Source organism: Protopterus annectens, chromosome 12.part0 (genome assembly GCF_019279795.1).
Source record: "Protopterus annectens isolate FY-2018-M chromosome 12.part0, PAN1.0, whole genome shotgun sequence".
Classification (NCBI taxonomy): domain Eukaryota; kingdom Metazoa; phylum Chordata; order Ceratodontiformes; family Protopteridae; genus Protopterus; species Protopterus annectens.
The window spans coordinates 184,745,135-184,771,032 of record NC_056746.1 but is presented as its reverse complement, the minus strand read 5'-3'; the positions used below and the strand labels follow the sequence as shown (position 1 = coordinate 184,771,032).

At 43.4% G+C, this 25,898-nt stretch overlaps 1 protein-coding gene across 1 annotated transcript in view; it reads left to right on the top strand.

Annotated features, from left to right (window-relative positions):
• LOC122816149 (hexosaminidase D-like) overlaps positions 1 to 25,898 on the top strand; it is a 922,622-nt gene that overhangs the window by 292,879 nt on the left and 603,845 nt on the right. Inside the window, exon 6 of the mRNA XM_044088904.1 lies at positions 19,384 to 19,567. Within this exon, the coding sequence (XP_043944839.1) occupies positions 19,384 to 19,567 (184 nt within the window). The remainder of the gene's footprint in view (positions 1 to 19,383; positions 19,568 to 25,898) is intronic.

The following is a 25,898-nucleotide window of genomic DNA, read 5'->3' as shown; positions in this document are numbered from 1 at the left end:
TTTCGAAACCTCTGTCTACATCGGCTCCGGCTGGAGCCGATGAGTCTCAGTCCACAGTTTCTGTGGTTCCCTCGGCTCCGGCTGGAGCCGAGGTATTAAGAATTCCCGTGTCGGCTCCGACCAGACCTTCGGAGCCGACAACTAGGAAGAGGTCCAGGTCACCATCTCTTGGCTCCGTCCATTCGGCTCCAGGATCTCCCCTGCTGTCTGAACGGAGCCAAAGATCTCACTCCTCTAGGTCATCGAGGCTGTCGGATCATGACCTTCAGAGGGTAGTGAGTCGACTTCTTAAGTCCGAGGCACTGGCCCAGATGCTTCAGAGCCCGACTCATCAGTCGATGCCTGCCCCGGTCCATCAATATATTCCTCCTTCGACTCTCTTGAGCTCGGAGCCGGGTCGCGTCGGAACCGAGACTGTGATAGCGTCGGAGCCGATACAATTGTCTTCGGCTCCGTCGTCGGCTCCGATTTCTTCCTTGGAAGAATCTCGGCGCCGGACTTCCCTCGTCGGCTCCGAGGGGGTGAGTGGCATCAGACCCTTGTCCGACCCCCCTCTCCCTCTCGGTGCTTCGGCGCTGGTGAGTTCGGCTCCGACATCGGCCTCGGAGCCATCACTGTCGGTGCCGAGGGAGGTTCTTAGCTTCTCGGAGCGGGGACCTCTGGCTTTGCCTGACAGGGGTGCATTCGAGGTCATGCGGAGTGTGTTAGAGCCTGGCTCTACTCCACAGTCGGCTCCGTCCGCCCCTCCGTCTACGGTGCCTCAGGTCAAGTCGACTCACTCCCTCATCCCGGACCGCAGAGAGCCAGCTCCTCAGGAACCCCCTGTGGGGATTTCATCCTCTTCCGAGGCCTCTCCTGATTTGGCAGAAGAGCCCCCTCGGAAGAGGAAGTGTAAGAGGAAACACATTGACTCACCTGAGTCCATCACGTCTGACACAGATTTGGATGATTCTGAGGGTTCCCCGTTCCCCTTCTGAAGATGTCTCATTTGCAGACATTCTAGAGATCCTGAAGCAGAGGGAAATTGGCCAGCCCTCAACCCTTCGGAGGATGAATCTGTGTATCTTGAGGCGTTTGGCTCTCGCCCTTCCACCTCCTGGGTGTCCCCCTTTGACCCCCTCATGCAGGTGGTTGCTAAGAAGGAATGGACGGCTCCTGATTCAGTGGACCCCACTCCCAGGAGACCCTCCAACTTCATAACGCACCAGCAGACAAACAGTTCTTAACAAAAGGAGTTTCTGTGGATGCTATGGTGGTAGCTGCTGCCACTAAGAAGGAGCTAGCTGATCCTTCAGTACCTGTCCATCCACCTAATAAGGAATCTAGGTCCATGGACAGGTACGGGAAGCGGATGTTCTCGTCAGCGACATTTACCATGCGTTCGCTGAACTACCTGTGCCATTTTACTCGTCTTCAAAGGGACTTGATCAAGGAAGCGAGTGAAATGTTAAAGGACCCTACAGCTGCGGGTTTTCAAGATAAGATGAACACGCAGCTGGCTACCCTTAACTCCATAACCAACTCCTCCATGCGCCTTCTTTCTTACGCGGCTGATGGAGCGAGTAGAGCCGCAGGGACAGGTGTGGCCTTACATAGGCATGCCTGGATGCGGCTATGCAATTTTGCGGACCCCTTCAAGACGTCTTTCACTAACTCCCCGTTTGATGGATCATCTCTCTTTGGTCCTCAAGTGAAAGAAACCTTGACTAGGTGCGAAACTGATGGCAAGACCCTTTCTGCCGTCGGAGTCCGTTTTTCTACTCCTTCTAGGCCTTACCCCAAAGGCCAGAAAGGTGGAAAGATGTGGTTCCGTAAACAATCTCAAGGGACTTCGCCTGACGCACAGAGTCGTTTCCCGGCCAGAGGCAGAGGCGGGAATAACAATGGTAGACGTTGCCCTAGGGGCAGGGGGTCCGAGAACCAGGGCAATCGGGAAGCCTTCCTGACAAGCCTTTTCAGCATCCCTGAGGTGTTGCCCGACTGCCCACCTTCGGAGGCAGTCGGGGGAAAATTGTCACTGTACCCAGAAGCCTGGCTATCCCTGACTCAAGACAAATGGGTACAGTCCATCATTTCCGAAGGCTATTCTATCCCCTTTCTTCGCATTCCAAATCAATCAAAAAAATCCCTTCCAGATGTTCCACCCGCTCAAAGGGATCTAGCGGTTTTGGAGATTTCAAAACAGCTTGCAAAAAGAGCAATTCAGCCAGTTCCAGCAGACCAGCAAGGATCCGGAATCTACTCAAGGTTCTTTTTAGTTCCAAAGAAAACAGGGGACTGGAGACCAATTTTGGATCTCAGTATCTTGAACAGATCAGTCAAGAAAACAAGATTTCGGATGGTCACGCTGCAATCCATCCTTCCCCTTTTGGGCAAAGGAAACTGGATGTGCTCTATAGACCTTCAGGATGCGTACTATCACATAAAAATGAACAGACGCTCCAGAAGATTCCTCCGCTTCAGGCTGGGAACCAGTCATTTTCAGTTCAGGGCCCTGCCCTTTGGTCTCACCACTGCCCCCCGGGTGTTTACCAAATGCATGGCAGTGGTAGCTTCTCACCTGAGACGACAAGGATTCCAGGTGTTTCCATATTTGGACGACTGGCTCCTCACAGCTTCCACCAAGCATCTCCTTCTGATGGCCAGGGATTACACTTTTCGCATTTGTCAAAAGTTAGGCATTTCAGTAAATTGCGAAAAGTCTGTTTTGTCGCCTTGTCGTACTATTACCTACATAGGCGCAAATCTAGACACAGTAAACATGTCTGCGAGACTAACACATCAGAGAATAACAGACATTCACAAACTGGTCTCACTCCTTTTCAACAACAACAGAATCAAAGCCAGGTTAGTTCTGAAAGTGTTGGGAATTATGGCGGCCATACCTCTGCTTCCATTAGCCAGATTCCACATGCGGATCCTTCAGTGGATGCTCTTTACTCAATGGTCATACCAGCAACTTCCAATGTCTCACACCATTATGATCACGCAAGCGTGCAAAAATCATCTCATGTGGTGGATGTCTTCCCTCAGCTCTTGTTGGGAAGACCCTTTGTTCCACCCTCCGGTTGCTACTCTGACAACGGATGCCTCCCTGATCGGGTGGGGGCATTATCAGGGCAGGACGGTCCAGGGCACATGGCAACCAAACGAATGCCACTTGCACATAAATGTTCTGGAGATGAGAGCAGTGCTTTTAGCGTTGCAAGCCCTTCAAGACTCTCTTCCCTTGGGAACGATTGCAATCCAGACAGACAATATGTCTGTAGTGTGGTACATCAACAAACAAGGTGGAACCAGGTCATACCCCTGTGTCGAGAAGCACTCAGATTGTGGCAATGGGCGATTTCTTCTCAGCGGTTTCTGATAGCAACGCACATCCCCGGGAAGTCCAATCAAATTATGGAAAAGTTGAGCAGAGCTATCCTCATGCCTCACGAGTGGTCTCTGAAAGACTCTGTTGTGAGAGAAATTTTCCTCAAGTGGGGTCAGCCTTGCTGCGATCTTTTGCTACTCCCCAAAACAGCAAGTGCAGAGAATATTTCACTCTATTCCCTTTACCAGGCCAACCCAGCAGAGACGCTCTAGTCCAAGTTTGGCCCCGGGGACTTCTGTATGCATTTCCTCCCTTCCCACTAATCTCTCAAGTGATACAGAAAGCTATCGCTCAGAAGGCCTCATTGATCCTCATTGCTCCTTACTGGCCTCGACAGGTGTGGTTCCCCTTTCTACATCGATTTCTTTTGGAGCGACCGTGGAATCTGGACCTAGTTCCAGATCTTTTGATCCATCAGTCGGGTCAGTTTCATCGCTCCCTCCCCTCTCTGAACCTCACTGCTTGGTTCCTCCAGTTCCAACCTTAGCCAGGCTTCCTCAATTATCTCACTCCGTTCGAGATATTTTGATAGCTTCCCATAAATCTTCCACTCGGAAGATTTATTTGAGTAAGTGGAAACGTTTCACATATTGGTCTCAAGGAAAGGACATAGATCCTTTCACTGCTTCCATCCAATTAGTCCTTGAATTTCTAGCTGAACTCTTCCATGCAGGTTCATCTCCCTCTACTCTTAAAGTTCAATTGGCAGCTATTTCTAACTTTCATGTGGGTATTTCTGAATCTGCCTTAATGTCCCACAAGCTTTGCAAAGCCTTTTTGAAAGGAGTTTTTCTTCTCAGACCTCCTATAAGAAATCCTCCTTCTCCTTGGGACCTAAATTTAGTACTTGCTTCTTTGATTCTTCCCCCTTTCGAACCTGCAGTCTCCTGTTCTTTAAAATTGCTATCATGGAAGACTCTTTTTCTGGTAGCTATTACTTCAGCTAGAAGAGTTTCAGAGCTTCAAGCACTCAGCTGTCGACCTCCTTATCTATTGTTTCATAAGGACAGAGTATCCTTACGAACTAACCCGTCCTTTTTGCCTAAGGTGGTCTCGACGTCAAATCTAAATCAAAGCATTGACCTCCCTGTCTTTTTTCCAGAATATTCCAGTAGGTCTGAACAAAAATTACACTGCCTGGATGTTCATCGTCAATTGAGGTACTACTTGGATAGAACAAAACAATTCAGAAAATCTTATCAGCTGTTTGTCTCCTATGCGGAAAGCAGAAAGGGACTTTCAGTTTCAAAGGTATCATTATCCAGATGGCTTACATCTTTGATTTCCCTTGTATATGAAATTAGACACCAAAAACTGCCTAATAAACCTAAGGCCCATTCCACCAGAGCTTTGGCTACTTCTTTAGCCTTCCAAGACAGACTGCCTATTGACACCATTTGTGCAGCGGCTACTTGGGCTACTCCTCACACTTTCATTTCTCATTATAAGTTGGACTTAGCTTCTAGGCATAGAGCTAACTTTGGTTCCACTGTTCTCAGGAGTCTGTTCCGTTAGGCCACCCGGGACAAGGTGCTAGGGACGCGGTCCCATCCAGCAAGAATGAAGGAGATAGACAACTTAACATATAGAAGTTATGTTCTTACCATAACGTTCCATGTTAGTTGTCTTCTTCTCGCTTCTTCTTCGTCCCACCCTCCTTCCCCTGGCCTGGACAGACCTAGAGGAGTTGTGATTGTGACCTCTCTTTCTACCACCTCTTTCTTAGGCATATGCTGTTGTGCATATTTCCTGGTTCAGGATGTAGGTCACCCTTCTTTCTTCCTGTTGTTAGAGGTGGACTCTGTTTAGAGTTATTCTGTTACTATTATAAGCTGGGGTTAGCTTACAAACGAGATCTGAGGTAACTCTCGCCTAGCATTGTGGGATATAAGGGGAGCCTCGAGCCGGTGGAACCAACTCTCGAGCTTTTAGAGTGGCCGAGTCGGAGCCGAGGTCGGCTCCGAACCCATCCAGCAAGAAGAAGGCGAGAAGAAGACAACTAACATGGAACGTTATGGTAAGAACATAACTTCTATTTTTGTTCCATTGAAAAAATGCTCCAATTATGTTTTATGGCCTCCTTAATCTCATAGAAGCAAAGATTATATGGTAAAATCAAGGCTCCTTTATAATTGAGCTGTCTTTGCACAGTGTCACTATCATTTTGTTGCACATTGGTCAGGGGTGCAGTATTTCCTTACAAGGATTTGAAAATACCCTTTGTTCTTTTACTTACTACCTCCCCAATCACCTCACTCAATAGTTTATCGGGGTACCCACTCACGAACAACATTTCCTTGAGTATCTGACACTCCTTGATAAAAAACACTTCACAACTCACCTTTCTAGCTAGTCTAACACACTGTCCTTTAAGGACCTTTTTTGATGTAGTGGGTGCCCACTAGTAAAATGTAGAAGGGAGTTGGAATAGGTGGGTTTCCTGTACAGTATAGACTCAAAACCCTTGTTTTCCTTGTTCAGTGATAAGGACACATCCAAGTAATGTATCACTTCACTATTAACCTCCGTTGTAAACCTCAGAAAGGTGGTACTGTTGTTAATAAACTGAAAAATGTATCCAGTTTTTCTCTGGCATCCCTCCAAAAAAAAAAATGCCATCGTCCAAAAAACAACCATACATCACCCAACTTTCAGAGCACCCAGAAACAAACACCTTGGTCACACCTTGGTCATTTCCCACTCAACTTAATACCATATTGCAAATGCAGGGGAACATGCCACTCCCATTGCCACTCCTTTCTTTTGCTTGAATAGTTGTTCTTCAAAAATCAAGTAGTTGTTCTCAAGAATGGCTTCCATTAATGCCCTAATGGTAAGAACCTTAGGATAAACCTAGAATTTTTACACAGAAATTCATAAAACATTTCCAACCCCTCATCATGGGGGATGACATAAAAAAGGTCAATGACAATCTATAGTGACCAACAAAAGTTCATCTGAATAAATCGGTGAATTAACTTTAGATAAAAAATCCCACTAATCCTTAAAATATGTGGGAATTTATCCAAGATGCCCTTGACATGGAAATCTACAAATTTTGCCAGTGAGAAGGTCTTAGAGGCTTAAGCATCTACGATAGGTCTTAGTGGTGGTTCGCAAACACTCTTATGTATTTTCGGAATTCAGAAAATTGTAGGTGCCCTTGGGTAGTCTACTTTCAAATACTCGTATTCTTGTAACCTAATCTATTTAACAATAGTTCTTCTAATAGTATGTCAGTCCTCTAATATTTCTTTTTTTAATGGACACTTCCTCATAAGTATCTGTGTACAAAACTCCTAGTAGTTTGTTGACTTAATCAATATGGTCCATAATAACCTCCCCCACACCTTTGTCAGATTTCATAATTCTTAGATTTTTCATTGATGCTGTATTTTTAAACAAACCTGACTTAGAAACACTGAGATTGCTAAAGATTGGGGAGTTGTTCTTTTTGATGGAATAAATATCTCTAATGTCCTTTTCACAATTTTTTTTCAAAGATGTTGACAAGGGGGTGAAGTGGGGGGTTAAATGGGGTCTATATTATATCATCGAACGCTTAAAAAAGTGAACGCTGATTGATCGACCTAATTTAAGCGAAAGCTTACAATCTCGAACTGTCAGATCAGCGATTTTTTTCCCAGGGAAAAAAATCGCTGTTCCAAAACACATACACACAACACAAGCACACCAAACAAACAGAAATCCACACACATACACCTAAAATCTGATACCTAACCCTACACTAAACTATGCACACACCACTAACTACCACTTACCTTAACCCAAACCCTAACCCTAAGGTCCGTCACTACTGCACTCACCTCACTCGCTCCCTAACCGTAACTCACCTAAATCACCCTAACACTCACATCCACACAATCGCACACTTACCTGAATCTGACCGGTAACTTTCCACCATGACACTGAAAATACTGAAGCAACAGAAACGGACAACTGAATTCTTTCCCTAGGAAAAAATTTGAGTTTCTGCTACTTCGATATTTTGCAGTTTCATGAAAATAAGTTCAATCAATCACCGTTCGCTTTTTTAAGCGTTCGAGGATGTAATATAGACCCGTTAATGCACTGCTTCCCTTTAAGGGCATTACTCTGTCTGACACTGTTTTCAAAATAGGTGTTTAAATTAATTTTCCTAGTAAACAACTTAAGTTGTACTAGAACTTTTTCAATATTTCCTTTTCATAAAGGAAGAAATGAAAAACCTTTTTCAAACAGTTCTGCCCATTCAGTGGATACAAAGGTGGTTGTTGTGTCTTTCGGCTTTTTTCCGGTTAGGGGTCGCCACAGAGGAACTCCGGTCCGCTAATGATTGGCAGTAGATTTTTACGTGCCGAGTTGCCAGCTCTGATGCACAACCTTCAACGAAGGTATGCCCATTCATGCACGTCTCCACACAGAAGACGCTCTAACTGAGAATCGAATGGGACAATGTCTTACTGTGAGGCGACAATGCTACCACAGCACCACCACCGCAGTTAGTGGATACAAACAGGTACTACTTAAATTAAAAACCTTAAAGTCACCACTTTTGTTAGTAATGATAGTACATTTCAAATTGTCATAATCTTCATCAGTTTGTAACTCATGTTCAAAATTCAATATCTACTGTAACCACCTCTGCCTATACTCCTGTAACTGCCCCTGCTGTTCCATGTTGTTTGTAACGCTTGTTCTGTCTCTCTCCCTCCATTGTAGCCCCCTTCCCTCCGATTCATTAGTCGTTCGGACCTCCTTGGAGGGGGAGCTACTAAGGGGCTCCACCATTGTTGTCATCAATACTGTCATTATCTGGTGTGTTGGTAACCTCACGTTCTGTATTCACATTAACAACATGATTTTCACCCTGTCCTGGTGGAACAGAGTAAGCTTTATCAGCTTCATAATCATTTTTGTCTCAACAATTTTTTTAGCTTTTTTGTTTTTGAGGTCATGAATAACTTTGTCTATTTCCAAAAAAATAGCTCTGTAGACATTAACTTTACTTTCAAACTGTAAATCATTTTGTATAGAATTATTAAGTCTAACAATTGTTTCATTCAGCACATTCATTTGCCTATCATTGTCCTTGATTAATAACTCAGTCAGTTCACAACCCTGTTTGTTAAACAGGGACAGAAAGTTCACAATGTAGAACAGAGTCACTTTCCTGTCCAGTAGGGTGTTTCCATAGTCTCAGTCCCTTAGGTATCTGCTCCCTTTTCAGGCATTCCCTCAGGTAACTATTTTCCAGTTGTAATTTTCTAAACTTCAGCGTTTTTTGCTGCAAAGTCTTTAGTACTTTTGTCTCTTTAGTCTTTACTACTGGTAGTAGTCCTCTCAGCTGAAAAACTATGATCCAAACCTTTTTCTAACCTTGTGTTCAAAGAAAACACATTGTCACCAGCCCTTTCTGCTTGCAGTCAGTGTCTGACATCATCATTAGTCGCCTGAGTCATAGGACTATCACTCCAGTGCACTATGGGATGTGTAGTTCTTTGTGCTGGCGTTCTCCCCAAATCTTCTCCTGTTTGTAGGTTATTTTCACTGCCATTGGTACTTGGAACCAAAAGATTGATACCTGAGGCACTTGGGATCGTAAAAAACAGCCTACTGCTGGGTTAATTTAGAGATAAGTTCATTCAAAGTAGCGATAGATTTGGTAAGCACAGATTCTAACCATGGTCGATTTCTACCACTTCCTGTTTGTCATTTTAAAAGGTAAACTTACTCAGATACCTAGACTTCAAAAAACATGATCTGATGTCAGTCTTCATTCAGTCTTGACAGATTGGTTCGGTTCCAGTCTCTCAGAATTGACTCTGCCATTATACAAAGCTTGTGCCAGCCAAAAACTCTCAAGCTAAGGCTCTACCCACAATGCCTCTCTTCCCATTACCTCAGATCGAGTTTGCCTATCAGTTAAGAAAATACCGAAGCCCTGTTTGAGGTACAACCCTAAAAAATCCCTGGGCTGGATCACTTAGAAGGGGGCAGGAGAGTGGGATGTCAAGATTGAATGAAGATCGACAATATAGATTCATAGGTTCATAGGTTGATACCAGGCTATCTGCCCTAGGGCATTTATAAGCCTAGCCAGAGTGTGTTTGGCTTTCGCCACCCTTTTAGATTAGTTGACTGTGCCTCTGTATAGTAGGTCACAGAAGGTAGCCCTTTTAAGGTTAGTTTACTGTACCTCTGTCAACAGGGACACAGAAGAGATTCCAGGGGTAAACTTACGATCTCCCATCCACTCGTCAAGATTTCTCTTGAAGAGGGTCAGTGAGGGGATCTGCCTAACATGGATTGGGATTATGTTCCAGAGTGAGGGGAGCCTCTGGGATATGAATCTGTCCCTCCAGCATGTCCTATTTATTTCTGTGCTGAGGTTCAAGTCCCTGGAGCATGTAGCTCTAAGGGATTTGGATTTCCTGAGGTGAAGCATGTCCATTAATTCTGGGTTGGACATGGCTTTATACGTCAGACACAGATCGCCTCTGAGTAGGCGGTACCAACTGAGTAGAGCTGGAGTTTCTTTAGCCGAACTGCATAGGGCATCTGTTTGAGCCCCTTGATCCTCTTGATGAGGTACTTTTGGGGTCTTTCCAGTTGCTGCAGGTGTCGGGTACGGTACATCCCAAATGGGGCTTTGTATTCAATTATGGGCCTGATAAGTGATGAGTAGAGGGGCACAATGACCTCTCTTGATCTAGATGTGAACCCTTTCGTGATAAGGTGGGCTATATAGAAGGTCTTTCTAACCACTTTGGCAACGTGATTGTCAAAGGAGAGATTGCTGTCTACTTGGGTCCCCAAGTCCCTAATTACTTCTTCCGTACTTAATGGATTACCACCTATGTGGTAATTTGTGGGCACTTTGTTTTTCCCAAAGGGGATGACTATGCACTTTTTGGCATTTAGCTTTAGTCCATGGCTCTGGCACAAAAGTTATCCGTCTCTGTGAGACCCTTTTGGAGGATGCTTGTGTCAGCCGGAGAGTCGATTACGGCACCCAATTTGCAGTCATCTGCGAACTTGGTCAGTCATAGTCCACCCGTGTTAGCCTGTACCTTAGAGAAATATATACCGAACAAGAGAGGTCCCAGGACTGAGCCTTGTGGGACACCACTTGTAACTGGTTAAGAGTCTGACATGGCACCTGCTATTCTGACCATGTGGGTTCTATCCCTGAGCCAGTTTGCAACCCATCTTGTGACATAGGGGTTGATGTTTAAGCTGGTGAGCTTATTTATGATGCCCGAGTGGGGTATTGTGTCGAAGGCTTTTGCGAGGTCCAGGTAGGCTGTGTGGACTACCCTCCCTTCATCTATGGCTTTGGTAACAGTTTCAAAGAAGTCGACCAGGTTCAAGAGGCAAGATCTGTCCTTAACAAAGCCAAATTGGGTAGGATCCAGTGTCTGGAGGTTTCCACTGTCTTTGTTTATGATTTCCATGATGATACGCTCCATAGCTTTGCAGACCAGGCTACTCAGGCTTATAGGGCGATAGTTTCCGGGGTCTGTTGTGGCACCACCTTTGTGGAGTGGGACCACTGTTGCTGTACGCCGTTCCTTGGGTACATATCCTGTAGTAAGGCTGAGATTGAACAGTGACTTTATATGAGGGTTTAGTTCTTCTTGGAGCTCGTGTAAGATGCAGCCCGGGACACCGTCTGGTCCCATTGATGCTGTGTTTTTTGCTTTGGAGAGGGCAGCTCTCACCTGTGCATTTATGATCTTAGGAAGGGTACACTCTGTTGGGATAGACATTTGCTCTTTTGGGAGGGAAGGGGGGGAGAAGTTTGTACTGAACCTTTCTGCCAGGATGTTGGCAATGTCTGTGGTTTGAGTGTATTTTTTGTCATTTTGCACTAACTCAGAGCATATCTGGGAGTTGCCTCCCAGGTTTCTGACATAACTAAAGAAGGCCTTGTGATTATCTTTAGTGTCTTGTGCAATTTTTCTTTCGAAGCTGGCCTTAGATGATTTTATGAGGGATGGTAGTTTCTTGCTAGTACTGATCAGAGACGCCTTCCCTTTTTGGGATTTTGCTCTATCATGTAGTAGCTTTCTCCTTCTGTATTATAGCTTATTTATGGCCGAGGTCCACCAGACAGGTCTCCTGCCTTTGGAGGAGTGAGTCTTGGTTTTATTTGGGATAGCATGCTCCATGCATTCCTGTAGGTGTCCATAGAATGCTTTTGTAAAGGATTCTGCATTTTGGGCCGTATTTTCCACTGGCCCGGGGGCTTTGAAGGATTCCACCTCAGTTTTGAGAAGTGTGAAGTTTGCTTTTGAGAAGTTCTTCACCGTGGATTCCTTGGCTAGGGGTGGGGACGGAATATGGATGTCCAGTGAGATTAGTTTATGGTCTGATCTTACCAATGAGGGGTATACCTCTGGTGTGGAACATAGAGACCCCATCTTGGTGATGACCAGATCCAATATGTTTTCCCCTCTTGTGGGAGTGGTGACCAGTTGTTCCATAGCATTTGAGTATATAAATTCTAGGAACCGTTGGGCGAGGGTGTTTGGGCTTGAGTAGTTTTCCCAATCAATGTTTGGGTAGTTGAAGTCACCCACTATAATGGTGTTTGGAGAGACCTTCATATTCTCCAGTGTTCTCAGGAAAGACGAGTGATGTTCCTGTGTTTGGGAGGGTGGTCTGTAGCAGGCTACAAACTGAAAGGCAGTTTTGCCTACTGTTAGTTGCACATGGATGGTCTCCGATGCTTCGTGCAGTGCCACTAACCTGGAGGTGTGGGTATCTTTGATAAATATGGATACTCCCCCACCTTTTGTAGTTCGGTCCGAGTTTTGGGGCCGGAAAGCATGGTATAGGTTCATAGGTTCATACTAGGCTATCTGCCCGAGGGCATTTATAAGCCTAGCCATAGTTTTGTGGCTTACGCCACCCCTTAGTTTGGAGAAACTATGCCCATTATTTAGCTGTGCCTCTGTCGAGCAGTGACACTGAGGTAACCCCTGGGGTGTATCTGTGATCTCCCATCCATTGGTCAAGATTCCTCTTGAACAAGGCCAGCGAGGTGCTCTGCCTCACATAAACCGGGATTTTGTTCCACAGCATAGGGAGTCTTTGGGTGATGAATCTATCCCTCCAGCACGTCCTATTAATAACCGTGTCGAGGTTTAAGTCACCCGCCCTTGTGGCTCTGAGGGATCTAGATTTTTGAGATGAAGCATATTCATCAAATCTGGGTTTGACATGGCCTTGTATGTCAGGCATAGGTCACCTCTGAGTAAGCGATGCAACTGAATATAACTGGAGTTCTTTCAGTCGTGCAGCATAAGACAGATTTTTGAGACCCTTTATCCTTTTGGTGAGGAACTTTTGTGGCCTCTCCAGCTGCTGCAAGTGTCGGGTCAGATACATTCGAATGGAGCATTGTACTCGATCATTGGTCTGATGAGTGATGAGTATAGGGAGACTATGACTTCCCTTGATCTAGATGTGAATCCCTTCATGATAAGGTGGGCAATGTAGAAGGTCTTCCTAACTACTTTAGCAATATGAGTGTCGAATGAAAGGCTACTGTCAACCTGGGTTCCCAGGTCCCTAATAACTTCTTCTGTGTTCAGGGGATTGCCACCTATATGGTAGCTAGGGGTAACCTTATTTTTCCCGAAGGGTATGACTATGCATTTCTTGGCATTTCACTTGAGGCCATGGCTCTGGCACCAGTTATCCGTTTCTGTGAGACCCTTCTGAAGGATATCTGTGTCGGATGTGTTCTCAACTATGGCGCCCAGTTTGCAGTCATCTGTGAACTTTGTCAGCCATAACCCTCCTGTGTTTGCTTGTACTTCAGAAAAGTAGATGCCAAACAAGAGTGGGCCCAGCACTGAGCCCTGTGGGACACCACTTGTGACAGGCTTAGAGTCTGACATGGCGCCAGCAACTCTGACCCTGTGGGTTCTGTCACTCAGCCAGTTTGCAACCCATCTTGTAATGTATGGGTTTACATTTAAGTTGATGAGTTTTTCAATGATACCCGAGTGGGGTATTGTATCGAAAGCCTTCACCAGGTCTAGGTAGGCTGTATGGACTGCCTTTCCTCGTCAATGGCCTTGGTGACTGTTTCAAAAAAGTCAACCAAGTTTAAAAGGCATGATCTGCCTTTGACAAAGCCAAACTGGGTTGGATCCAAAGTCTGCAAATTCCCTATGTCTTTATTTATGAGATCCATTATGATTCTTTCCATGGCTTTGCAGATCAGGCTTGTCAAGCTAATGGGACGGTAATTTCCAGGGTCGGTGGAGGCACCGCCTTTGTGGAGTGGGACCACAGTCGCTGTGCGCCACTCCCTGGGTACGTATCCGGAGGTGAGACTAAGATTAAACAGCTGTCCTAACTGTGGGTTTAATTCCTCGTTGAGTTTATGGAGCACACAGCCGGGGACACCATCAGGTCCCATGGATGCTGTGTTCTTTGCCTTGGAGAGAGCAGTTCTCACCTGAGCGTTGGAGGTGTTTGGGGGGCTACAATCATTTGGTATAGATATCTCTTCTTTAGGCGGGGAGGGTGGGGAGAAGTTTGCACTGAACCTGTCAGCCAGTATGTTGGCAATGTCTGTAGGATCAGTAATCTTCACATCATTTTGAACTAATTCTGAGCATATCTGGGAGTTTCCTCCTAGGTTTCTGACATAGCTAAAGAATGCTTTATGGTTGTCTTTAGAGTCCTTAGCTATTTTTTCTCAAAATTAGCTTTGGATGATTTTATGAGAGCTCTTAGCTTTTTACTTATAGTGATCAGCGGTGTCTTGCCTTTTAAGGATTTTGCTCTATCTTGTAGTAGCTTTCTCCTTTTATTGTAGAGTTTGTTTATGGCTGGGATCCACCAGACTGGACGCTTGCCTTTGGTACAAAGAGTCTTTGTTTTGCTTGGGATTGCCTGATCCATGCAGCCCTGCAGGTGCTGGTAGAAGGCATTTGTAAGTGATTCAGCGGTATGAAGTATAACCTGTTGGTGCTGAGGTGCTCTCGGGAGCCTTGAACCAGGTTTCTGTTACTGCACAGATATTGATATTCTCCATACTGAGGAGAGTCTCGAGTGCATGCATCTTGAGGTTTAGACTTCTGGCGTTGAGCAGCATTACCCTTAATTTTTTTTTTCTTTGTGTTGTCTATGGAGGTGTGTTTGTCTTTTGAGCCTTGCCTAAAAAAGGCACTATGGGGGAGGCAAGAGCCTTTGCCAGTATTCAAAAACCCAGGGGTGACAGGTGCAAGCTGTCCCTAGCAAAGCAACGTGGCTTGTCGAGCATGTCATCCCAGGCTGACAGACACTGGATCCCCTTTGAATGACACCAATACTTTATCCAATTGTTAAAATTGATCATTTTGTCTTTATACTGTGGCATCATTCTTGGTGAGGGTAAGATGCTACTCAAGGTCAGGGTCATACCGGCCTGGGCTACATGATCAAAGAACTCTTCTGTCTTTTTTCATGTAGTCATGTACGATGGAACGTTATGGTAAGAACATAATTTTTTTATCTGATGCTATCAATCTTCATTCAATCTTGACAGATGTGACAGAGTCCCCAGCTACTTTAGATCCTGGGTGGTCCTAAGGAAGGATATTCCTGAGCACCATAGAATCAAAGGATTCTCTTCCCCTGGAGACCATGTCTAATTTGTAATGAGTGATAAAGATATGTGGGGTAGCCCAAGTTGCAGCTGCACGTATGTCTTCCATAGATGCTCTGGAATGGAAGACCACTGAAGCGGAAAAAGACCTAGTAGTGAGCTCTGATTTGTAGATGACAGTTTTTTTTATTTTGATTGCATATAAAGGTGATGCAGTCTATAAACTATTTTGGCAAGGTGACCTTTGAAACGGTTTTGCCCAATCTAGTACCTGAAAAGGATATGAATAGCTGGTCTGATTTTCTAAAGGATTTTGTTATGTCCAAGTAAAAATATAATTGTCTGTGGACATCCAACAGGAGCAAGCAGTACTCCTCTTTGTTTATAAAATTAGGAAAGAAGACTGGTAACTCAATGGTCTGTTTAATATTGGACACTGATACCACTTAAGGAATAAAGGTAGGTTTGATTCTGAGTGATACTCTTTCACTGTGGAAGGTGATATGTAGATGTTTTACACATTGAGCCTGTAACTCTGAAATTCTCCTAGCAGATGTGACAGTTACTAGGAATAGAGTTTTCCAAGATAAAGGCTACTTTATGGTCTGGAAGTCCTTCCCTCTTTTTGAGCATTCTCCAATCACCTCAAGACCAATTTCCCCATTTTTCATGGGTACTGCAGGGTTTACTGGATAAGCCACCATTCACCCAGCCTAAGGGGTGTACAGGGTTTTATTCCAGGATATTTTTGTTCCCTGGAAAGAAGGGATCCTAGAGGCCTGTTCTAGACCTTTCCTTTCTGAATACTTTTCTCAAGGTACCCAGCTTCTGGATGCTTTCCTTCTAGATACTGTTTCCCCTCTTGCTGCCTCACGCCTTTTTGGTTTTACTGGATCCGAATGATGCTTATCTTCATATTCCCATTCACCCACTATTCAGGAAGTTTTTACATCTCTCTGTTTCTTCCTCTCATTTTCAATTCTGTGCTTTGCCCTTTTGTCTTTGCACAGCTTCAGAGGTATTCACTATGTGCCTGGCTGTAGTCATAGCTTTCTGCAGGCTTCAAGGAGCACACATATTTTCTTATCTGGATGACCTGCTTCTTTGGGCTTCCTGTCATTCCAGGCTTCTGCAGGGCCTGCATTTTACCAGACTACTTTTGCACAATTTGGGTTTTGCCTTCAATCTCCAGATGTCTGTCCTGTCCCCCTCTCAGGATCACATTTTAGATACAAACTGTTCCGGTGCTGGCCTGTTTGCCTGATCCCAAGGTTCTGTCTCTAACAACCTACTTCCCGTCTCTGCTTCCACTGTCTGTCATACCTGCCAGAGAATTTCTGAGGGTGCTGGGGTTCATGGCTTCAACCATCCCCTTGCTCCCTTTTGCCAAGCTTCATTTGAGGAAGCTTCAGTGTTACCTGTGGCTTTAGCATTGCCAACCTCTGGAGTTTCCAGTTCCCTAACCCCTTTGTCTCAAACCTGAGTTTCATTGGTGATTCATCTGATATCCCTTAACCCAGGTGTCCCTTTCCAGCCTCCTGTTCTGTCTCAGGAGCTGTTTACAGACATCTCAGATCAGTGGTGGTGGTGAGGTTTTAAGGTCTCTGGCCACCTCATAACAACTGGATCACATTAACATCAAAGAGATATGGGTACTTGTCCAGGCCTTCCCTCCCTTTTGTCCCAAGGCCCTTTAAGGGTCCATACAAACAACACCACAGTCAAGTGGTACATCAGTAAATGGGGGAGGGGCACAAGGTCTTATTTTCTTTGCAGACTAGCCCTTCAGACCTGGGATCTAGCTGTCAAACTGCAGGTTTTTCTTCAGGCGATTTACATTCCTTTGGAATAAAACATAGGGACAAACTCTCTGAATAGGTCTAGGGCACAACCTCATAAATGGATATTTTGCAGAGAGGTATTTCTGGACATTGTTCATCCCTGGGGTATTCCTCAAGTAGATATTTTTGTTTCTCCTCTGAACAGACAGCATCCTTATATCGGTTCCTGTTCCTGTTCCAGACCCACAAGTCCTCTGCTTTGGAAGGTGGACACCATGCCTTTTCCTGGAAGAGGATGCTCTTTTATCCTTTTTTATCCTTTTCCTCTTCTTCTCAGGGTCCTACACAAGATCAAACAAGACTCTCCAAGGATCTTGTTGGTGACTCCCTTTTGGCCTAGACAGCACTGGTTCCCCCTTCTCTTTTATCTGACCAGGGGAAGTCATCACAAGTTCACCAAATAGATCTTCTCACACAAAACAAGGGGTGTCTTCTTCACCCTCATCTGTCCACCCTTTATTTGACACTTTGGGTGATAGGATTTGTATCCCCTTTTGACACCAGATTTCTGAGGACATGTTTAGGGTACTGCAGGAGGCCAGAAAACCTAGTACCAAAAATCATATATGTACAAATGGAAGAGATTTTCTATTAGGTGTCTTAAACTTCACCAGAATCCCTTTTCAGTGGGGGGTCCTTTTGGTTCTGTCTCACTTGTGTGAACTGTTCCATGCTTGGTATATTCTTCTGTCAAAGCTCACTTGTCAGCAATTTCTGCCTGTCTGCCTTTGCATCTATTGTTGGCCTCTTGTTTTCAGTTTGAATGATTCTTAAAAGGCGTCCTCATCAGGCCCCCAAGAAAGTTTATCACTCCATCTTGGGACATTAACTTTGTTTTTGAGAAATTAACCCAGGCTCCCTTTCAGCCAGCTGCTGCTTCTTTGCAACATTGCATCTGGAAGACTATTATACTGGTTGCCTTCACCTCCGCCAAGAGACTCTCTGAACTCCAAGCCTTGATGGCAGTTTCCCCTTTTTTATTTATTTTTTCATAGGAACAGGATGTCTCTATGTGTTAATCCTTCCTTTATGCCTAAGGTGGCCAGTGAGTTGTCCCTTTATCTGTCTGTCCAGCTAATTTCCTTTTTTCCTTCTCCTCAGTCTGCTAGTGAGAAGGTTCTACACACCTTGGACCTTTATAGACAGCTAAGGTATTATTTAGACAAGTTGATGGCCATATGGAAATCTGAGCAACATTTTGTTTCTTTTCATGCCAGGGCATTGGGTTTGCCATTTTCTAAGCAAAATATTTCCTCCTGGATTTGAAGGCTATTTCCTTTTGTTGTTCCTTTCATGGCAAACGGCTTCTGTTCAAGCCCATTCTACCAGGGCAGTGGCCTCCTCAGGGACTTTCTTCAAAGATTTGGACAACAGATCCATCCTTGAAGCTGCTACTTGGTCTTCTGTACACATTTTCATTAAATATTACAAGCTGGATGTCATTTCTAGAGCCAGGGTGGGTTTTGCCGAGGTTATCCTTTATGGTTTTTTGGAAGGATCATCCTTGCCTTCCTCTTTCCATTCCTTACAGTAGCTCTTGTACTCTTCAATTTGTTATGAATACTGCAACAGTGATGTGGAAGGACATAGTATAGTTGTGTAAAATCTTACCACAACAGGAGCCCTTCTGTTCAAATCTTACCATAACAGTAGTCCTTCTGTTCACTGTTGCAGTATTCAGTCCCTCCCTCCTGCTCCCTTTTCTTCTGTCTTTTTTTTTTTTTTTTGAGAACTTCTAACTGGCCGAGGGATCTTTTCCTTTCTCCTTTGGCACCTCCTGTTTCACTGAATGTTTCTCCTAGTATGGCGAAAGGAGTTCTGTTGGAGCACTTCACTTCTGAATTTGAAGCATCCATATATCTCCTTTTATGCCCTATGCTGATGTGGGGACCATGCATCTGACATATGATGCTGGTAAGAGTTAAAGGCTTTGGTATACTGGCTGGACATGGGGTTCTGCTTGGCAGGTGGTCTGCTTGGTTGTGAATACTGCAACAGTAAAGAGAAAGGCATCTACTGTTACAGTAAGATTTTACACAACTGTACTTTATTTGGGTATCATTGAGTCATCCTAGGGCAGTATAATGACAAAGCGGTTATCATTGCTCCTCATAACACTTACTTTGCAACTGGGGTGCCTTCTGTACAGAGTCTGCATGTACTGTCTGTGCCAGGTACTTCAGTTTCTGACCATATCCCTGAAATGTGGGGAATTGATGACCATCCAAATTGCCCATAGCTGAACGTGTTGTGTGTGTGTGTGTGTGTGTGTGTGTGTGTGTGTGTGTGTGTGTGTGTGTGTGTGTGTGTGTGTGTGTGTGTGTGTGTGTTGGGGGGGTGCTCATGAACATCCTGTGAGGAGTTACCTCCCCATTCAAGAATAATTTCTCTTTCAGGCTGCTTTGGACTGCTGGGGTAGGTTCTAGTTTCCTTGAAACTGTTAATTCGATTAAGCAGAATATCAGAGAATGAATGTGTCATCTGTGTTATTTAAATAAGCTTTTTATATGTTTAACTTTGTTCTTTAATCTCTGCTTTTTTCCTTATAACTAAAGGTATTTCACTTAGGAGATGGAAGAGAATCAAAAAACTGGCTGAACCAAAATAATGGAGATCTGGGAAAAATGTTTCTAAATCATGTGAAGGAAATTGGAAACTTCATTATTAAAAAGTACAGTGGAATCCGGTTGATCTTGTGGGATGATATGCTAAGAAGTATTAAACTAGACACAATTAAAGGTGAGCATGTTTTATTACTGTTACCAAAATCTTAATATAACTGGAGTTTGTCTTGACTTCGTCCAAAAAGGGGGGAAAAAGCAATCTGTCGCCTTTTGCTGAGGGCTGTGACTTTCTAATAGTTCCATTACACAGAGAAAGACAGAGGATTGTTTTCATTAATTGATCTGGTTTTAAATTCATTTTAACAGCCTATATTTGCTTTAGCTAAGGTCATTAAGTATATATTAGTAATTCCAGTACATAGTTGCACTGTTTTTTTGCTGTTTTAAGTGGTTTAACTGTTGTTGTAAGCCCTTTTTTATTCTTTTGCCCTGAGCATATGTCAGGCTAGTTCAGGACTTGTCTTTGCATTAAGGCAGTTCCAGGCAAGTCATCTCAGAGCTAAGGGTCTAATTATTTTTTTCCCTCCTACCAAACCTGTTGTATGTTGTACTGTTGTATTCTTAAACCCAGTGTATATGTCGTTGACTGCCTCTTATAATAATTGACAACATAATTCACTCCCTCTTCCAGTTTATTGGCTGACAAGAAGCACATAATTTCATTTTGCAAAGTCTCTACAGGCTAGAAGACCTTTTATAAAAATTCTTAAAATACTGAATGTACTGATACTGCTTGTGACGTCTGTTCTCTGGGCCAATATGCAAGGACCCTGAATTCTCACTACTGATACTGATGAGGGACGTTCACTTGGAACAAAAATAGCTACACACAGTATTTCCAGATGCAGCTCTCTGCATCAAGCACAATTTCCCTTAAGATCACACAAAGAACATACTCCAGTCTGGGGGCTGGGTTTCCCTCTCTCTCTCTCTCTCTCTCTGTCTGTTCAGATCCGCAGTAAGACTCCCCATTGGCACAGCTGTAGAGTTGAGTCCTCAGCCGACTGTTCAAGGGAAATCCTCCACCACTCTGTTTGTGAAACCAGTGCTCTGTGTCCCTACTCCAAGTAGCTGACACACACATTCTTTGAGATTTGATTTTCACAGACACACTCACGCCTGGGAAAGGCTGGCACAGATTCAGTAGCTATTCGCCTCTGCCCAGACTGTAGGGTAGTTACTGCCACCAGACACTCCAAAGCCAGCTACTTTAAAGCTGTTACAAGGGTACGCAATTATACTGGGTGAAATTAATACTAATTCACATGTTAATGTTGACCAAACAGCAAAGCTTTCAGGAGTGGCAACAGTGTCACCAAATAAATATAAGTACTCTCAAAGGTTAAAATATTCTCTAAAGGATCAGCCACAATGAAAAGTTTTATTATATTTAGTAATAAATAGTAAAATAACATGAAAATAATCAATATCTATTTACAATAAACAAAGTTTCAGTCACTGGAAATATTAAAAATAACACAGATGGATAGATCCGCACAGATACAGAAAAACAGTACTTAACTAATCTCAGAATATTTTCCTGACTGATCTAAAGAATTACTATTCCCTGGTTACTTACTAAAGCAAGCCAAGATGAAGTAGTTGAGTGGTCTTCCTTCTTTGTCAGGTTACAAAAACAAACTGCTCTGAGACTTCGTTTCATCTAGTATTAAAACATCATTTCAGTCCTGGGTTACACAATGACATCACATACATCTAGTCATCTGACTTTGGTTCCCATACTACCACCTTACTAGAAACTGAAACAGAATCGCACACAAGTGTGCCATAACACACATACATAGAGCTTTGAGAAGATCTGTTGCAGCTTCTGGAAGTCAAAAAACAATTTCAAACTTCCACCCTTCCAAATTAACAATTAGTTCACCCCCAAGGACAATACAGAAGGCTTCCTAGTACAGACTTTTTGTCTCTGGCTGCATTGATACCTGTGAGATGCAATCTTTATGGCTTATACCAAGTATTCAAACTATTTTACAAAGTTCAAAAAGCATCCACCACCACTGTTGCGAGGAAAAGGACAACTTTATTGAGAATAAAACAAAACGGTAAGCACTTTCGCAACGTACTGTTGCTTTTTCAGACCATTCAAAAAACCCTTCAGTAACATAGTTTTAAATACTTAAAACAATTACGAACATCCAATGAATGTCATAAAGCAATCAAACAATTAACTGTGAATATTTAATTTTCCTACCACCTCATCTAGCCTATCAAGAATAAGCCTAATAGAAATAGCCAATCGCAGAATCATCTGAAGAAGCAACAGTATGTTGCAAAAGTGCTTACCATTTTATTGTTTTATTCGTAATAAAGTTGGCCATTTCCTCGCAGCAGTGGTGGTGGATGCTTTTTGAATTTATACTTGTTTTACACCACTGTGTTGCTGTCGGGGTGTTTCTTTTCATTGGTTTTCATTGGATATTTTCAAGTTAGCTGGACTGAGATTAACCTCTTGTTTTCCAGTATCCTCTCTTACAATGTATTCATTTCAATCATTACCATACTTTTCTGTCCAGCAGGACCCATTGTTACATTTTTTTTTTTTAACACAAGCAACTTTACAAATACATTTCCAACACAAGCACTTGTACAAATCAGCTTGATATACAAATGGCGTAATTCTTTACAAAACTCCAGATAGCTATGCTGGCATATGTTACATATCCACTGCCCTACTTCTCCTGGCATAGCTGGCAATACCTCACATTGTCACACTGCTTCACTGATTTTAGTATCACACTAATGATTTTTTTATTATAATTAGTTTATTGGTTCTTGCTAGTAGCAGAAGAAAGTTTCCAGGCTAGTTGTTTTGTATTGAAATTTACATACTTAGTAGGAAGTCCACCCAAACACTATTCAAAAACTAAACTCCAGGCAGGTATAGTCTGAGAGCTCCATCATGTCTCTCTCCATGTACTCCAGGGAGGCATAAGAAAATGCTCTGTTTTTGGGTCACATTATCAGATCTGATGTTGTCCTTTTCTTTCTTCCTCAACCCTTGGGTTTGAATGGCCACATACTACAGACTTTTGATCCAGCTCTCAAGCTCCTCCTTTATAATGCACCATTACATCCCTACTACACCAGATCTCATTCACTGCCATCTCAAACAGATGCAGGTTCATCTCTCGAGTTTTCATAGTGGTTATTTGTGAGTTTTTAAAATTTTTTTTCCTTAGAAGATATTTCTCTAACTTTAGCCACCCTCCCTGTTAGTTTTTCGAAAGTCGTTAGGAATTTCTCAGTTTCCCATGTTTTCCTTACTGTTCTGTGTAGTATTTCTGCATACCATTGTTGGTATTTTCATTTTTCTGCTATTTACCCTTTTTAGCATATAGAGTGTTTTCTTTATTCTACCATTGTTGGTAGTAAACTTTTTACTGTTCTTTTCTCTCCCTTCTAAAAAAGAAAAAAAAGAGAGAACTTTCTTTGTCTTAATTTCTTGTATTTAACAGTGTTAGATAAACTGACTTGGTTTAAAAAATGTAGCTCTTGTGGGAAAAAAATCCCTCATTTGGATGCCCACAAGGAGCATGTATATTGCATTGGTGCTGAGCACTTGGACACTGCGTGTACTCTTAATTCAAGGGCCTTGGCAGATAGGTGTAACAAACTTAAGGTTTGCTACTGCTGCTACTACTTCTTCTGGGGCTCAGTCTCCCTCAAAATCTAGTAAATTAGCTCTATTGGAACATAAGAAATGCTGTCCTTTGAAGTCCCCGATGTCTTTATTGAAGCCTCCGACCAAAATTAGAAAAATTTCAGATGTGACTTTTTGATCCGAAATCCTCTGATTTTAAGGCTTCACTTCCCATTGTTGTTTCAAAATTCTCTTCTTCATCACCTTTGGATCCTAAGTCCTCGGATCCGAAGCCTGGTATGTCTCACAGGACTAGTAAGCCAGAATTTATTATTAAACCTATACTGCCGACCCTGCCTGCTTAGTTGTTTCAAACTCCCAAGAAACACTCCAGGCCACCATCCACACCTTCTTTTAGGTCCTCCAGGAATTTATCGGATGTGGATAGGATGATGTGATGATGGGAAAATTTGTCGGAACTCAGATCCAGATGGGAGTCTTATCGCTCCATCCCGTGTCAGATCCGTAACATTTAGGACTGTTCTATCTTCTTCTCAGATCCATCCAGTGGTTTTGGAGTCCCAGGATCCAAAATCCCCGAGATGCCTGGTGACTGACCCGAGAAAAGCTTCTTCTTTGACTCTGACTATATCCCTGACTAGTTCTGCTCCAATACCGTCAGATCAGAATGGGTCCTGGAGCCAGAGTGTCAACATTAAAGCTGAGGGGATAGGTTCAACTCTGATTTTGTCAGATTCGTCCCTTCCCTTTGGAGCCTCGATGCAGGGCAGTTCGGATCCAGTTCCATCCTCGAGGTGTGGATCTGACAGTGGACGAGACCTGCCTTCATTGACTTTCGAGGTGGTAGAAAGGGCTTTTTCTCTCTCCAGAGAGCCACTCTGTCATTTGTCAGATCCTACCCCTTTTCTCTCATTGGTTCCAAGCTCTGAGCCAGTCAGACCTACTCCTTAGGGACAGCTAGTTCCAATAAGTGTCCAACCGGTTCCAGTAGAGGAATTTCCCTTCTCTTCTGACACCTCACCTGAACATCCTACAGAGGAGGTGTATCTGAAGAGAATGTGCAAAAGGAGACACATTGACTTCCTGATGGAGTCTCTCATGGAAGGTACTGAGTTTGATGAAGGAGAGGAGTCACCCAGATCGCAACTGGATGACATCTCCTTTGGGGATATTTTAGAGATCCTAAAACAAAAAGGTGTCTGGTCTCCCCAAAACCCTTCTCCAGAAGATTCTGTATTTTTGGAGGCATGACCAGGACAGACCCCCCCCCCCCCCCAAGAATAGAAATTACACCCAGGGTCTTCAAAAAATTGATCTGACTGTGGGGAGCACATCAAATACATCTGTTTCCTCCTTTTAAAACAGACGGTTAAAGAAATGTTGGTCCAGGACTCCTTGCAAACAGGCCTGAAAGATAGATGTCCTCCCATTCCCTTGGACAGAAATGTTTTTGTATACCTATCCACTAATGCCCAGGGTTCATCTGAAGATCCAGAAAGACTCTTCAAAGATTTTGGTGGTGACTCCCTGTTGGCTCAAGCAACAGTAGTTCTTTCTTCTTAAGTTGGCCGAAGGTAGTTACAACAAGCTACCAACAGACTGGATTTACTCACACAAGACAGGGATTGTTTGATACACCTCAGTCTGAAAACACTTCAGGTAATTGCCTTGGATGATAACATTTCAATACTTTTAGGCACCAGTTTCTGAGGATGTGGAGTAGGTATTAAAGGAGGCAAAAAATGTGCCACTAAAAAATCATATATGTGTCAGTGGAAAAAGATTTTCTAGTTGGTGCCACTGTTTAAGAACCCTTATTGATTATTTGTGTGTTATCATTGGAATGTAGGCATTGATGGAACTTATTCAAGGATGTCTTTGGTACCAAGGAAAGAGAGAACCTGGAGACTAGTTGTAGACCTCTCCTTTCTCAATCATTTTGTTAAGATTGCGAAATTCAAAATATTATCCCTTTAAAACTTGTTTACCTCTTATACCCTCCCGCTTCATGATGACATTGGCCCTAAAAGATGCTTATCTTTACATTCAAATTTGAAGGCAATTCAGATTTTTTTTTTTTTTAATTTTCTGAGCGTGGCTTAAATTATCAATTATCTGCCTTATCTCTTAGGTAGTTTACTATGCCAAGGTTATTTAGCTGGTTCCAGTTATTGCTCTCTGCAAGCTTTGATGTATTCACTTCTTTCCACATTTGGATGACTGACGTGTATTTATAGGCACTTTTTCCAGTTGTCAGGATTCCCTGACATGTCATATAATTCCTTCTCAGTCTGGGGTTTCAACTGAACTTATAGAAATCATCTTTCATCCCTTCCCAATTACTGTTTTTTCTGGGATGTCTTCTAGGTTCGTCCCTAGAAAAAGACTTTCTTCCTTTGGACAAGATACAGCAGTACAGGAAAATCTTCCTGGACTTCTCCAGCAAATCTTATCTTTCTGCCAGGGAATTTCCCAGGATTTTAGGTTTCATAGCTTCTATGATTCTCATAATTCCCTTAGCCACACTTCACAGTGGAAGAATTCAGTGATGCTCAGTCTGGATACGCTATCAACATCTATTATCTTTTCAGATTCAAGTATTGCGGTTTGACAGAAGGGAGTTACTCTGGTCAGTGGACTGGTTATCTCTCTGTCCAGGTTACCCCTTCTCCCATTGGTTGCCCTCCAGTATGTCCCAGTAGATACTTTAAACTTTGCATGAGGAGCACTCTCAAAAGGGGTGAAAGTGCAAGGCCTATGGAATTTCAAAGATTGATAGAAGCATAAATGCCAAAGAAATGTTGGCAGTTATCAGTGC